The sequence below is a fragment of the Microtus ochrogaster genome, unplaced genomic scaffold (genome assembly GCF_000317375.1).
Source record: "Microtus ochrogaster isolate Prairie Vole_2 unplaced genomic scaffold, MicOch1.0 UNK69, whole genome shotgun sequence".
Lineage (NCBI taxonomy): Eukaryota > Metazoa > Chordata > Mammalia > Rodentia > Cricetidae > Microtus > Microtus ochrogaster.
Window position 1 is genome coordinate 593,961 of NW_004949167.1, and position 16,442 is coordinate 610,402.

Genomic DNA, 16,442 nt, shown 5'->3' on the forward strand with positions numbered 1-16,442 from the left:
AAAAAAAAAAAAAGAGAGAGTGCTGGATCTCCTGGAAGGGAAGTTACAGACATTTGTGAGCCATTGTGTGGGTGCTGGGAATAGAACCTGGCCCTTCTGAAAGAGCACCAACTGCTGTTAACTCACCGCTATAGCCCAAGCGATATTTATTTACTTTTGGTTTTTTGAGACAGGGTCTCTCTAGGTATCCCTGACTGTCCTGGAACTCCTTTGTAGACCAGCCTGGCCTTGAACTCACAATGATCACCCTGCCTCTGTCTCTCCAGTACTGGGATTAAAGGTGTGTACCACTGTCTCAGGGTTTGAGCAAATAATGAATCAGGGAAGCCATAAATCTGGTCCTTTGGTTGTGACATGAACAGAAAAGCTCACTGAGGGAACACTAAATGTTTCCTGTGTGCCTACTTGTCCTTTGACAGCTTTTGCTTTTGGCAGGGTGGGTGCTGTCCACTCCAACCAAGTTCTGGGAGATGTGGTGTCCACAGGCTGGCACACCCAGGCTCGCACACCCAGGACCTACCGTAGCTTTCACAGATGAGTTCCTTGTACTTCCTGCCGGTATTTGCAATAATCTGAAGTAGTTTGATGGATTCCTTTTTGTCCTCTTCCTTGATTTTCTCTAGGCCAAGTATTTCCAAGAGTGTTAGGACACCTCCAATCTCAAGAAATTCTATTAGGTACCGATTGCTGTCCAGAGAGGAGACCATAAAAACAAGATGTTTGAGGGGCTCTGTAGTTGACATTTTCTTTGGGCTGCAAACCAGCTTCCCAAATAAAGACACAGAGACTTGCTGTGAATTATGAGTGCTCAACCTTAGCTTAGTCTTGTCCCAGTAGCTCTTTTAACTTAATTTAACCTGTTTCTATTCATCTACATTTCACCTCAGGCTTTTTATTATTCTTTCATTCTGTACATCCTACTTTCCTGTTTCCTGTTGTCTGACTGACGGCCCCTGGCGTCTCCCTGGCATCTCTTTTCTTTCTTCTCCAGAGCCTAAACTCCTCCTACTACTTACTTTCCCTGTCCGAAAGTCCTCCTATATCTCCTCCCTCCCTATTGGCTGTTCAGCTTTTTTTTTTTTTTTTGATTTTTCGAGACAGGGTTTCTCCGTAGCTTTTTGGTTCCTGTCCTGGAACTAGCTCTTGTAGTCCAGGCTGGCCTCGAACTCACAGAGATCCGCCTGCCTCTGCCTCCCGATGGCTGTTCAGCTTTTTATTAGACCAATCAGGTGCCTTAGGCAGGCAAGGTAAAACAGCAACACATCTTTACATAATTAAGCAGATGCAACACATCTTTGCATAGTTAAACAAATATTCGGCAACAGGGCTCCTTAACACTGAACTGAAGGCACCCAAGGAAAAGGTACTGTCTTCACAAACTTGCCTCCAACCCAGGAGATGTCCACAGAGACAGATGTCCACAGAGACATAATTGTTTGGACTTTTGCAAACTATATAATATATAAAAGCATATTATAATATATACGTATTAGAATATATGTGCATATATATGTGTGTATGTATGCATATATAGGAAGTCACTTTGTAGGCCAGGCTGCCCTCAAACTCAGAGATCTAACTCCCTCCACCTCCCAAATGCTGGGGTCAAAGGTGTGTGCTAAAACCACCCAGCTATATATTTGTTTAGATGACCTCACCATGCTGTCTTGAACTTACTATTCTGCCTCAGCTGCTGGAGACACTGAGACGACAAGCAAGTACTACTGTGCCCAGCCAAGAAAATGCTGGAACTAAATCCAACAGGCATTCTTGGCTTTGTCTCTTTCTAGTCTCTGTGTCTGCCCTCCTGCTTTTTTTGGACAGGATTTCACTACGTAGACTAGGACTGCCATGTAGATCAAGCTGGCCTTGAATCTGCAGAAACCCCTGCTTCCTGCCTACTGGGATTAAAGCTGTGAGCTCCCACAGCTGACCAGCTCCCTCTCCTCCCTTCTCTCTCCCCTCTCCCTTCCCTTTCTTATTCCCAGGCCTCTTCTTTCTATAATGGCACTTTAATTGTCCTCTGGTGAATCTTGCTTCCTCCACTCAAGGACCATGTGGATTTGGTGGGGCAAACACGTGACAGGGGTGTCATCCTTCTGCAGAAGGCTGGTTAAGTGACCTATGCTGGTTCTCCTAGACCTTGCGGGAATAGATACACTCCCTTGAAGGTGTAAATGAGCTCCAGGGATGGTTTCTGGAGGGTCTGAGCACCCCAGTACACAGAAGTCTCTGAATCCAGGGACTGAGTGAGAAAAGAAAGGATAAAGAGATGAAACCCTGGAGAACTCAGTAAAACCCCTGGGCCTGACCAGACCTGAAATATGTACATCCACCCTCTGGAAGATTTATTTATTTATTATGTATACAGTATTGTCAGTATTCTGTTTCCATGTATGCCTGCAGGCCAGAAGAGGGCACCAGATCTCCTTACGGATGGTTGTGAGCCACCATGTGGTTGCTGGGAATTGAACTCAGGACCTTTGGAAGAGCAGGCAGTGCTCTTAAACACTGAACCATTTTCCCAGCCTCCCCCCTCCCGAGCTTTTTCAGCTAAGTGAGCCAATAAATCCCCCATTCCCTAGTCTAGTATAAATGTGGTTTTTTTATTTTACTTTTAGAAAATATATAATACTCAACCAACAGGGTGCTGACTAGGGAAGGGCCAATGGGAAACAAGATGGAGGAGCAACTAGAGAAGAATCCCAGTCATCTCTGAGCCCATCCCAAGAACTTTGATACACCTGCTGGTACCTAGAACCTATGGCCCCAAGTGGACTGAATACACATGAGCCTGATTTGTGGCTGAGACCAGAGTCTCTTGGGAGTGGGACGTACCTGCTCACGGCAGACAAGAAGATGCCAATGGACCTCAGGAGCTTCTCTAGATCCAAGCCAGTCATATAGCTGCAGCAGCGTTAAGGAATGCGCCCAGGTGGCTTTCCACTTGGCCTGATTCCCTAGTACTACTGCCCAGGGCCCAGGATGAGCAAGCGGCTGACATGTGCCCTTGACCCTGAGGGGAACCCCTGGCTGAAGGGCAGAGCTAGCACATTGTGTGTTGGGGTGTGGGGGTGTGACCTCCTTCCCTGCTCTCTAAGAAGTCCCTCCAGGACAATCAAGCCATCTGGGCTCTGCAATTTCCCTAGGGAGCAGAGAGGTTCCCGTAAATCCACGTGTGTGGAGAAAACTGACGGTCAGCTTCTCAAGCCTCTCAGGGCCACAGCTCGGGTCTCGGCACAGCTCACGATTTCAGGCCTCATTCTTAGACGTCGCTACCAGCTGGGCATAGTGGTGCATGCCTTTAATCCCAGCACTTGGAAGGCAGAGGCAGGCGGATCTCTGGGAGTTCGAGGCCAGCCTGGTCTACAGAGTGAGTTCCAGGACAGCTAGGGCTACACAGAGGAAACCTGTCTCAAAAACCAAAACAAAAAACCAAACAAACAACAACAAAGAATTAGCTTTATCGTTAATTCTCCATTCTGTAAAGTTTTACACTGGAGGTCACTATCCTTATGAAGAATTGCACGGCTTCCTAATAAGAATAACAGGAAATGGAGGAAAAATTAAACTCTGATTTAAAACAACCTCAGCATTTAATGTTATTTTTTAATGTGAGCCTTTGCAAAAAGCCTCGCCGTAATAAAGCATCCGAAGCACGCTTCGGCTCAAATGCAAGGTATGAAATCAAACCGCAGCAGAAAGGGAGCCAGTCAACAATTACTAGGCTCATAACACATCACAGGCTCTTAGAACACTTAAGAAATTAGCTGGAATTATTGCAGTTCATGAGGATGACTGAGAGCCTCCAGGACTGGTACAGGCTAATGTAATGGGCTGGAGGTAATGGTGCTTTGTTGGGGGGGGGGTGAGGCAAATTATCTCTGCTGCACCCCAGTTCCCAGGATGCCAATAGAAGGAAAGACAGATTGGCTCATTAGGAAAGGCTTTTTACTGCAAACATAGTGTTTGCTCAGAAGCCAGGCTCCCCTGCCTGTTGCTCTCATAGCTTGGGCTAGGCATCTCTTTATTGCCGCCTTGTCCCTCTCTTCATCCCAATCCCCTTCCTGTCCCTGCCTCTTTGTCTGAAGTTACTAACTATGCTGACCAGCATCTGGCATCTTCTTTTCCCTGTGTTCAGGCTAGTCTTGATTTCAGTTACTATACATGCTTGTCTTCTCTCCCTCCTCCTTTTCTCCTCTCTTTCCTCCCTCCCTCTTTTTCCTCCCTTTCTTCTTCCCTCCCTCTCTCCTTCTTTTTGAAAGGGTCTTGTTATGTAGCCCAGGCTGGTCTGGAACTCAAAATGGTCCTCCTTCAGCATCCCGAATGCTGGCAGCTAACAGTGTCACTGTCATTGTATAAATCAAGGGTTGTGCTGATCTGTTATGGGAGTTTAAGACCGACAAAAGGTTTGGGCTTCTGTGGTCAGTTTTGCAAAGGATGGCAATGTTATACCGGTTTGTTTCCCTTCCAGGCGGATAACTGGAGGAGTTGGTGGGAGGAACCTCTAACTGACTATACTGTCACTTTTACTGGGCTACTCCTAACGGCAGACTCACCAAAAAGGTAAGCTGTGGATGAGTCTTGGTGTAGAAATGGGGTCTATTGACAGTCATCCTGTCAACAGTGGCTTGGTGTCCTCATGTCCTCATGTCCAACAGTGGCAGACGCATGACATGTGGAGAAGGCAGGAGGCACGAGGCCCAGTGTTAAACGCACTGACTACAAAGGAGAAGAGGCAAGCAGAGGGCACACCCCTTAGAAGCATGACACCCTGCAGCAGAGGCAGAGAAGCCCATGGTGACAGGAGGAGGACAAGGAGAAGAGGGCTTCAGAAGGGGCAGTGGACAGGGTTAGCTGTGCACTCCTCAAACCCCACCCAGCACTTGGGAGGCCGAGAGAGGAGAATCACGTTTGAGGACAGCAGCCACACAGCAAGCTCCTGTCTGGGAAAGGGGAAAGGAGGAACCGTGTGGTTGTTGCAGAGGGGTTGAAACTCGGCAAGGTGAGGGATACACTTGCTTTAGGTCAGAAGCTTAAAAGGGCACAAAAACCAATTCCAAAATCAAATCCGCCATGTTTCTTCTTTTCTCCTGTTTCTTCTTTCAGACAGGCAGGGTCTCATGCAGCCTAGATTGAACTGCTGAGCTTGCTATATGGCAGAAGATGACCCTGAATTCCTGATCCTCCTCCTCTGTTTTCCAAGTTCCAGGGTTACAGACATTTGTCCACCGGCCTCACTTGCTTTGCTCTCTTCCCTTCCCTTTGACTTCATCAAATCCTACTTCACTGTTACTACACTCAAAACACTGACATCAAGGTCAAGTGTGGGTGGGCACTCGCATACATAATCCCGGCACTTGGTGATGGGGGCAAGAAGAGTTCCACAAGTTCCAGGTCAGCCTGGACTACGTAACGAGATCCAGGCCAGACAGAGTAATACAGGGAGACCTTGTCTCAAAACAAACCAAACCCAAGTCAAAAAAAGTTAGTAGAAAGCTCCTGATAAAGTATCAAGCTTTCAAATGAAGCCAGTGTCAGGGCAGGTACCTCCCTCACCTCTCCCTGTGGTCCCACGAAATGCTGAGACAAACAAGGAAAACAGTCTAGGCTTGACAACAAAGCAGCGACAACTGGTGAGGTTAATGTTTAGTTGTGGTGCAGAAGACAGAGCTCAGGGGCTGATGTTTCCCATGCACGACAGCTCTACCACCAAACTCCTCTAAACTCCTGAAAAACCCGCGTTTGCTGAGCTGCTGCGTGAATACCTGGCCTGAGTCCTCAGGGTGCTGAGTCAGAAAAGAGGGCAGGCTGTGATGGCACACACCTGGAATTCCAGCACTTGAAAGGAGTTCAAGGTTATTATTGTTGTGCTGGCTGGTTTTTATGTCAATCTGACACATTTCTGGACATCTGGGAAGAAGGGATCATAACTGAGAAAATGCCTCCACTGGATTGGCCTGTAGGCAAACCTGTAGGGCATTGTCTTGGCTGCTGACTGATGGGGGAGGGCTCAGCTCACTGTGGGAGGTGCCACCCCTGAACTGGGGTTCCCAGATGGTGGAAGAAAGCAGGCTGAGCAAGCCATGGAGAGCCAGCCAGTAAGCAGTGCTATCCCATGGCTGCTACTTCAGTTCCTGCCACCAGGAACCTTCCTGAGATCCTGCCCTGAATTCCTTAGATGACAGACTATCAGGTGCAAAGTGAACTAAACCCTTTCCTCCCCAGGTGTTTTATCACAGCAACAGAAACCCTAACACTTGGCCACACAGTGTGTCAAGTCCAGCTTGGGTTATGTGAGATCTTGTCACAATCAATCAATCAATCAATCAATCAATCAATCAATCAATCAATCAATCAAGGAACGTGGCAGGGTTAAACCCTCCTGTCTGCTAACTAAGCCTTCTGATAAGGTGCAGGGCTGACTGGCAAATTGCATTTAATTAAAAGGAAGAAGGAATTAAGATATAAGATAGTAGGGCTCATAGAAGAGGAGAGGGTTCAGAAAAGAAAAAACATACCTAACAGAAAGGTCTGCAGTGGGCCGGGGTGGACCTCAGTGGTGGGGAATTTGCTGAGCATGTGTAAGGTCCTGGGTTCAAGCCCCAGCTTGGGGAGAAGAGGTTGGCTGAGATCCACTGGGAGCACTCTCTCACAGCACAGCTTCAGTTCGCACACTGTCAGCAACGGCAACCCGGCTGTTTCCCGTGGCTCTGCCTCCAGGACCCCAAACCGCACAGGCGCTCAACTTGTCCCCAAACGATTTTTTTAATGTTTATTTATGTATTTTATATATGAGCGTTTTGTCTGCATGTGCGCTCACACACCAGAAGAGGGCATCAGACCCCACTATAGAGGAGTGTGAGTCACTATGTGGTTACTGGGATTTGAACCCAGAACTTCTAGAAGAGCAGTCAGTGCTCTTGATTGAAGTGGTACCTCTTTTTATATTTTCTTCTTACTCACCTAGTTTCCTAAACCAGAAATGTAAGAGCTCGCCTGTGGCATGAGCAGAGCCAGTAGCTGGGCATCTCTAGGTTAAAAGCTCAGATTCAGGAAGGAAATTGGAGACTCTTCCAGCTGGCGTCATAATAATGGATTTGATTGTTCAGGGAGAAAGAGAATGGAATGAGCAGAGACAAGGCAGGGGACAGAGGCTCAAGTAACACCAGGAATTAAGGAAGGAAGGCCGAGGGTCAGCCAGAAGCAGAGAGAAAGCACGAGAGCCAACTCACAGACAGCAAGGGAATGGTTTTGAGAGGTGGGACGGGGTGACTGGCAGATGCCATCAGGAGGTCATGTATGAGGAATGAGGATGTGGCCACTGGGCTCGGCAGTCAGAGAACCTCGCTGCTGGAGCTGGGCGAGCGGAAGTGGGACTGCAGTGGGAGACGGGGAGACACAGTGACCTTTTCAGCTGGCTTCATCGTGAAGGGGAAGGGCTGGGTGAGCTCAGGGTTGAGGCTAGGATTTAATTTTCATTTTTAGAGTTAATGCCAGGCACGGTGATGCCCATTTGTAGTCCCTGCACAGAGGTGGCGGAGGCAGAAGGGTCAGGACATATTGAGCAATACGATATTTGAGGCTGTCCTGGGCTACAGAACACTCTGACCTCCCCCCAAAAGGGATGGGGTGGGGCTGGAAAAATGGCTCAGGTCTTAAGAGCACTGGCTGCTCTTCCAGAGGACCCAGCACCCTCATGGTGGTTTACAATTATCTGTGACTCCACTTCCACATGATCTGATGCCTTCTTCTGGCCTTTGAGGGCACTAGGTACACATGTGGTACACAGACATACATGAGGCCAGGATACACACACACAAACACACACATACACACACACACTAATAATAAAAGATGAGGAACAAATTGGTGATAAAGAAAATGAAAAAGATGTAAGACCAAAAACAAAGTCCCTAGGGAAGGGTCAAGTATGGAATAAACATAACTAGCTGCCCCGAGCCTCAGGAGGCAAGCAGAGGTGAGAAGGTAAGAATAAGGTACACTTAGAGTCGGAAAGACAGAAAGTCACTAGAATTCTTGACTTTCGGGATTTTTTTTTTTTTATCATTTTCAGTTTTTTTTCCCCACCGAGACAGGGTTTCTCTGTAGCTTTGGAGCCTGTCCTGGAACTCGCTCTGTAAACCAGGCTGGCCTTGAACTCACAGAGATCTGCTTGTCTCTGCCTCCCAAGTGCTGGGATTAAAGGCGTGTGCCACCATCACCCAGCTATTCTTTTCAGTTCTAAAATATTGGAACCAAGAGAAAAACTTCCTCAACTATACATACTGTTTTCTCTCTTTGAGTGACTCCCCACTTCCCAACCATTCAGCAAAGGATACGTGATTCTAAGCCAGGTGGTCAATCGTATGAGGAACAAGCTGGCTCCCTGGGAAAACTCCAGCTCCAGCTCAGGGCCAGTCTTCCCTTCGTTGGCTTCGATGAACTTGGTAAGAATCTGTGTTCTCAGGCCTTTGCCGGCATTGTCCCACTCTTGCAGAAAACTCAGGAGGCGGCTGATTGCCGCCTGCTCCTTTATAGAAGTCATGTTCTACCAGTCCTGATGTTGACTACAAGGTACAGAAAACGGGGCACCACAATGTTTAGAACCACATGACCTTGTGGGCTGCACTTGACTACCGATCTGCTGCAGGCTAGGGGGCCTTTGCTCCGAAAGACTTCGTGCAGAAGCCACACTACGTGGCTGAGGGCGTGGCTCACTGCAGTGCTTGCAGGAGCCTCTGAGAGCCGTCCCTAGCACTACACAAAACAAAAGGAGTGAATGGGTGGGTGATGGCTGGGGCTGGACTACGTAGCAAGACTTTGTCACTGGCAGAGTACTTACTGAGCATGTGCAAGATCCTGGGTTTGCTCTCCAACACTAGGGGAAAAAAAATCCTCTTGGCCGGGCGGTGGTGGCAAACACCTTTAATCCCAGCACTCGGGAGGCAGAGGCAGGCGGATCTCTGTGAGTTCGAGACCAGCCTGGTCTACAAGAGCTAGTTCCAGGACAGGCTCCAAAACCACAGAGAAACCCTGTCTCGAACCACCCCCCCCCAAAATATCATGGTGGTCCAGCAGTGACACAAAGTTACAGTCCAGGTACTTCCAGACCCTCAGACCCTGAGGCAGGGGGAGGAGGATTTCAAAGACAGCAGGGGCGGAAGCCGAGAGAGAGAGAGAGAGAGAGAGAGAGAGAGAGAGAGAGAGAGAGAGAGCAGGGGCTGACCTAGAACCCAGCGATCTGCCTGTTTCTGTTTCCTGGTGGTCGGACGGTGCCACAGTGCTTGCTTTATTTTTTGAGACAAAGTCTTGCTACATAGTCCAGACTGGCCTCGAACCCCTAACAAACCTCCTGCCTCAACCTCCTTAGTGTTGGATTACAGGAGTTCAGTTAAACATGTGTGTAAAATGTGGGTATGTGTGTTTATGTATGTTGGTGTGAACATGTGTGTGAACATGCATATATTGGCGTGCACAGGTGTGTGAACATACACGTGCTGGTGCACACACATGTGAGGACATGCATGTGTATATGCATGTTAGCGCGCACACACGTGTGAACATGCATGCGTGTATGTGTGTATGTTGATGTACACACGTGTAAGGACTCTAGGAGCCAGCCATGAGAAAGAGACCACCAAAAGGAAGTTCTTTACTTTCAGCCATTATCATCTGCCAGTGTAGGACTCAGCCATGATAAGCTTAATAGAGGCCTGGTTCTCAGTAGTTTTCCCTGAAGCAACATCTGGCTACAGGAAGAACCACAAACTGAGATTACCTGAGCACCACCCAAGAACAGACCATCCAAAGGAAATGCCTAATGTTCCAACCACTGTAGATAGGATCACCTGCCAGCACACGCTCACCAGGACACCCCTAGACAAATGTCAGCCAATCAGAGGTCCTGAACCCTAGAAATCCCTCACCCCACCTTTACTACTATAAAACCCAACTCTAACTCAGCTCGGGGCTCTCCGATTATTCCAGTACACACAGATTATTATTAATATTCCAAATTGGACACACAGAGAGACAGAGTTTGTAAACTTGTATAAAATAAAAGCTCTTTGCTTTTACATATGGGACTCGGTCTCTGTGTTGATTTTTGGGGGACTTTGCGGATCTGGGCATAACATGGATGGACGTGCATGTGTGTATGTTGGTATGTGTACATGTGTGTGTTGTATGTGTACATGTGTGCATGTTGGCATGTGTACGCTGTATGTGTACATGTGTGTATGTTGCACGTGCACGTGTGTATGTTGGCACGTGTACATGTGTGTTGGCATGTGTACATGTGTGTATGCTGTATGTGTACATGTGTGTATGTTGTATGTGCACACGTGTGTATGTTGGTATGTGTGCGTGTGTGAAAATATGCATGTGGAGTTTGAGATTGGTGTTTGGTATCTTCCTCAACTGTGCTTTACCTTAGTATTACATTTTATTTTTATTTTTTGAGATAGATTTTCATTATTTAGGCTTGGCTGACTTGGAACTCACTCAGGAGACCAGGCTGGCCTCTAACTCACAGAGATCGGCCTGCCTCTGCCTCCTGAGTGCTGAGATAAATGGTGTGTGCTACCATGCCTGACCCTGACACCTTATTTTTTGATATAAGGTTTTTCATTGAACCTGGAACTCACCAGCTTGGCTAGACTGACTGGCCATGGAGTTCCAGGAATACACCTGCCTTGGCAGCCACTCAGTGATGGCTTTATAGACGAGGTTTACCATGCCTGGTATCTCCATGAAGGCCAGAAAGAGGAATCCAGCAGGGTGGTAGGGGAGAAGGTGTTTGCCAAAAACCCCGGTGTCTCTCGGAGCGCATTTCAAGCAGGTGGGAGACTGGGTCTTTTGAGACCCTGCCCCCTTTCTATTGATTAGTTTAGCCAAGTTGTTATTGTTGTTCTTTTTTTTTTTTTTGATTTTCAAGGCAGAATTTCTCTGTAATAACTTTGATTGTCCTGGAACTCTCTTTGTAGACCAGGCTGGCCTCAAACTCACAAAGATCCGCCTACTTCTGCGCCTCCTGAGTGTTGGGATTAAAGGCATGTGCCACCAGTGGCTGGCAAAATTCTTAACCTTGTATGCAAGGCATTTATTCTAACTCTTTAAAACAACGCAAAGTAAAGTTAGTAGGAAGAACAACTTCTTATTCTGTAGCTGGATTAATGGGCTGTGGTCTGTAGGAGCCTGTGTCCTTGGGAGAGTGTTTGCAGTGGGGGGAGGAAAGGTTTAAAATAAACCCGTTTCCCAAAAACAGTTGTGATTGAAAGTGTTATTATCCATAACAAACGTTAGAGCTGATGGGATAGAGGCATGCGTGGTGCTTTCGTCTGACAGACAAGTGAAAGTCATATTTCACATTATCATGGGGTCTCTGTGATTTACAGAATATTTGTGAAACATTACGTGTGGCGGCCATGATTGATATGGAGGGAACAGCTTGTGTGTAGGGGAGATGTGTATTTCACAAAGACCGTTCAACATGAAATTTACAGTCCCATAAAGTGCTCCTACATCTTCGCCAGAGATCTAGTTAAAAGGACTTTACAGTCTGAAACATCCTAAAATTGATTCTAAATTAACGTTTCCTCACATGTATTTGAGATATTGATGGGGCCCTGCTATCAGGCTTTTATTAGGGAGCAATAATCTGAGGCAGGCTGAGACAGACGTACATACATACCAACCTCCACTACTCCCCAGAGGACACGGGGTCTGTGCTCCTGGGAAGGGCGCCCACGCAGCTTCAGGAAGACTCCACAGGGTCCAATCAGCCTTTAGAACTGGGGGAAACAAGAGTGGACCAACTTAAACACAAAAAAATGACCAAACCCTCATGGGGTGCCATCAATTACGGCAAAGTCTTATTGCAGTCGGAGGCATAAAGATACTGTCATAGGCTGTAGCCACCTTCAACAGCCAAATTGACCTTAAGAAGATGGGGACCCCAGAGTGGAGGGGATGAGACACCAGCATTAACCTTATCAGGATGGATAGGGTCAGAACTCGAACGCTATCAGAGAAGCACCCAGCTATTCTGGGGTAGGAAACTCCAGGCAGGATGCGCCGCAGGATGGAGCTCACTCTTCCCTTCTGTTCTTCTTTCCTTTCTCTTTGCTTTCCCTTCCTCCAAGAAGGAATGATGTTGCCTCGGCTGACCTCAAACACGAACTTCTTTTGCCTCAGCCTATTTGTGCCCAGCACACCTAACTTTAATTCTTACGTGTGCAGGGAAGGCCAATCGAGTAGCTCTCTACAGGGTGTTGTGGGAAGCGAGAGCTGCATGCAGGCTCACCAGGGCCCTGGAGGCACTCCTGGAGAAGAACAGGAGGCTTGGAACCAGACTGGGCTCCAGTCTGTGAACTCAAAGCAACACACTGCTGCCTCTCTCCGCCTCCCTCCACAGGCGACAGTCATTTTCAGCTCTTGTGGTATTTTCTTCCGTATTTCTAAATAACAAATGCACATACAACTTGTATGAGCTGGTCTGTGTTTCCATCAGTCACATATACTGAAATCCCAAATCCCCACCGTGACCTTGCTTGGAGGGAGGGTCTGTGTGTACACACAAGTGCATGCCAGTGTGCAGACATCGACAGTCTGTAAGGCAAGGTGAACCTCGGATGCCATCCCTCAGATGCGGTCTCTCGCTCTCTCTCCCGGGTCTCACCAACGAGGCAAGGCTTGCTTTGCTGACTGACCAGAATCATTTGTCTCTGCTGCATTACAAGAACGACAGTGTGCCTGGCTTTCTCTTCCTTCTGGGTTTCCTCTGTCTCCTCTTTAAATGTGGACACCACGGATTGAAGTCAGGTCTTTATGCCTGTGAAGCGAACACTTTACCAACTGAGCTATCTCTCTGGCCCTGACAGGGTAGAGTGGGGTCATTAAAGTGCACCTTTGTTTAATATGAAGGTATTTTTACAAGAACAGGTCAGGGCTGGGTGTGGTGGCATACGTCTTTAATCCCAACTCTTGAGAAGCAGAGGCAGGTGGATCTTTGTGAGTTCAAAGCTAGTCTGGTCTACAGAGTGAGTTTCAGACCAGCCAGGGCTATATAGTGAGACCGTGTCACAAAAAAACAAAAGAATGGTTGGGCAGTGGTGGCTCAAGTCTTTAATCCCAGCACTCGGGAGACAGAGGCAAGCAGAGCTCTGTGAGTTCGAGGCCAGCCTGGTCTACAAGAGCTAGTTCCAGGACAGGCTCCAAAACCACAGAGAAACCCTGTCTCGAAAAAAAAAAAAAAAAAAAAAAAAAAAAAAAAAAAAAAAAAAAAAAAAAAAAAAAAAAAAAAAACCCAAAAACAAACAAAAAACAGTAGCCAGTGCTTGTCACCTCTGAGCCATGGCTCCACCTCCATTCCTGTTGTTTAACCTACCCTGCCCGCGGTTCTTTGTCATGGTAGCCTCAGCAAACTGATACACTACTAATACTTGATTTATTAATTCTGGACAAAATTTATTATTTATCATTCTGGCGGATGAGGAATTAGTTCTCTTGAAGCGCTCCAACCCTCCCTTTCCTCGTGCCCATCCTCACAATATAATTTCCCACAATTTACAGTTAAATCAATAGTGTTTACATTATTGACCAAGTAAATAAACTCTTCAGCTAAGCAATAAAATACTATTACATTTTCTTTCCGTACGGCTTGGCTTTTACCAAGAGTCAATCATGACCGTTTCGCTTCAATCATTTGGTTCTAATTATCTGCAATGATTTGCCCCGCAAATGTTCCATATGTAGCAGTAGTTTTTTCTAAATGTTCAGCCCACAGCTGACTAGTGTCTGCTTCTCCCTGGAGGCCTGTGTCCACAGACCTCTCCTTCAGGTGGGGCTGGGGACGCAGCCTGGTGTAGAAATACTGTCTTGGGGCTTCTTTCCGCCGCTCTTCATCGTAGCATGGCACACCGTGCTCCTTGATTCCCTCCCTTGTTTTACTGGGGCATGTTCTCTAGTGGCATCTGTAGGCGTGTCCCAGAAAATCCGCTAACACCTCCTCTGTTGGAGGCTACCCCTCTTGGACAGCCTGGGTGTAATGACGCCATGCAACAAAGCCTCCCTTTTGCTTCTACGAATAAGTCTGATGTCTTTCGGCTTCCTGCCTGAGCCCTGGTGGTGCTCCAATCCTGGACTTTAAAATCTTTTCTGCAACGGTGCGCTGGGGATGGAGCTCAGCAGTGGAGCATGCGTGAGTGCTGTTTGAATAGCCAGCCCTGGGGAGATGGACACAGATCTTGATGGGCACAAGGTACGGGGACAGCACAGGGCCTTCTCTTTATTGTATTAAAGAACCTGGCTGGGCAGCAGCTGTAAACGCCTTTAATCCCAGTACTCAGGAGGCGGAGGAAGGTGGACTTCTGTGAGTTTGAAGCAGGCTTGGAAATCTCTTGACTATTGCCTACAGTGACTGGAAAATGGGGCTGGAGAGATGGCTCAGTTGTTAAAAGTGCTTGTTCTTTCAGAGGACCCGAGTGCAGTTCCCAGAGCCCATGTCGGGCAGCTTTCAACTGCTTGTAACTACAGCCTTGTAGGCCAGCCTGGTCTACAAGAGCTAGTTCCAGGACAGCTAGGGCTGTTACACAGACAGACCAGAAGAAGAAGAAGGAGGAGGAGGAGGAGGAAGAGAAGGAGACGGAGGGGGAGGAGCTGGGTTTGATTTCTAGTACCTACATGGTGGCTCAGAACCTTCTGTAACTCCATTTCCAGGGAACCTGCCATCCTCTTCTGGCCTCCACAGACACCAGGCATGCACATGTGCACAGACATACATATGGGCAAAATATTCGTACACATAAAACAGCAAAAAAAAAAAAACTCTTTAAAATAAGTAAGTAACTAATAAGATTCTTGAAGAGGCAAGACTGGAGGTGGGTACCAGCTCAGAAGTCATGCTCAGGGCACCAAGCGGAAGGCAGAGGCAGAACTGCGGCTCAGGAACAAACAGGACTGGCAACTGGCTGTGGAGGATGGAAGAAAGGGAGGAGCCAAGCAGGCTGACAGGGAACACAGGGCCCTTTAGACGGAACCCCACCCACCTCTCCGTTTTTCTTTGCAGTGCTGGGAATAGAACGTAGGGCTACTTTCAAGGTAGGCCATACCACTGAGATACACTTCATGTAGCCCAAGATAGCCTCAACTTACTATGTAGCAAAGGATAATCCTGAACATGCTCACACACACCATACACACACAGGCGATAATAATAGAAAATAAATTTTAAAACAGGTCCCTACCTGACCCTATCACCATCCATGTTCATACAACTAGACCTCCAGTTCTCAATCTCCCAGGCCCTTCCAAGGCTCTCAATGCTGCCCTGACACCAGCAGCAACCAGCTTCCTTTTTGGCAAAACCCTTGGGCCACTTTGGGTTCTTGCCTTTATGGTCCTTCCTTGACCTTTCTCCCTGTGCTGTCAAAATGAACCCTCCTCTCACTGGAGGCTGAGCTCAAGGGTACAGGCTGGTTTCCCTGTCCCCATGTCTCAGGGCAGGGTGGCATAAAATAGATGTTTAACGAATGCCTGCTGGCTGATGAGAAACCAGCCAGCTCTTCTTTTGGTGGTTGCATCTGAATGTCCATGCTATGTAGGTACATAAAAACTACCACCTTCTCAAAGCCGCCCTGTGCAGAGTGGCGGAAGCTCCAGCCCAGGAGGCCAGTGCGAGGTCTATGAGGCATTTTATGGCAACGACAGGGACAGCGAAGCCAGCCGCGGTGTCACCCTTGGACACTAAGAACAGGGACTTGGTGCCATGAACGGTCAGTTAAATTGTAATTGGGGAGAGCTGTTCTTCTGAAAACCATAATGTTCTTTAGTTGCAGCCAAATGGCATCCAAGAAGGGGAGAAAAAAAATTTTGAAACATCAAAGAAATCATTTTCAATTTGGTGCTCACAAGCAGAGATTCTAACGATCATAGAAATGAGAAGCAAACAAATTAGCACTAATGGAAAATGGCTTCTGGAAAAGAGGATTTAATTTATAGTCAGCCGATCGTGGCATGCAGCGGGCAATAAAAGTCAGCTTCAGCAGCTTGATCCGAACTGGAGCTCGCACGGCATGCCAGAGGAAAATGTCGATGGCATCATGCTCACTGGAACCTCCTGTGAGTGGCAGCCAATTACAATCGTCACTATTTTACCTTGGAGAGAAAATGGTGTGAGAAATCATAGTACATGAAATTAAAACCCAGATTAGAAACCTTCGTCCAAATCGTTTGTGGCCTTCTAACCTTGGCAAAGTCTCCTACAGAAATGACCAGCCGACATGCCTGTCTTCTTACCAGAACCGACTCTTCCATCTCCTCTCACCATCAGCGGTGACTAAAAAGTGGGGGTCTTTTTTTGGTCTTGTTTTGTTTTTCAAGAAACAGGGTTTCTCTGTAACTTTGGTGCCTGTCCTGGAACTAGCTCTTGTAGACCAGGC

At 47.5% G+C, this 16,442-nt stretch overlaps 1 protein-coding gene across 1 annotated transcript in view; it reads right to left on the bottom strand.

Moving 5' to 3' along the window:
* The window catches only part of Armh1 (armadillo-like helical domain containing 1), a 41,156-nt gene that overhangs the window by 17,456 nt on the left and 7,258 nt on the right, over window positions 1-16,442 (bottom strand). Inside the window, exons 2-5 of the mRNA XM_005370075.3 lie at window positions 11,700-11,795; window positions 8,343-8,570; window positions 2,839-2,907; window positions 521-687 (exon numbers count right to left, since the gene is read on the bottom strand). Of these exons, the coding sequence (XP_005370132.1) occupies window positions 521-687; window positions 2,839-2,907; window positions 8,343-8,548 (442 nt within the window). The 5' untranslated portion in view covers window positions 8,549-8,570; window positions 11,700-11,795. The remainder of the gene's footprint in view (window positions 1-520; window positions 688-2,838; window positions 2,908-8,342; window positions 8,571-11,699; window positions 11,796-16,442) is intronic.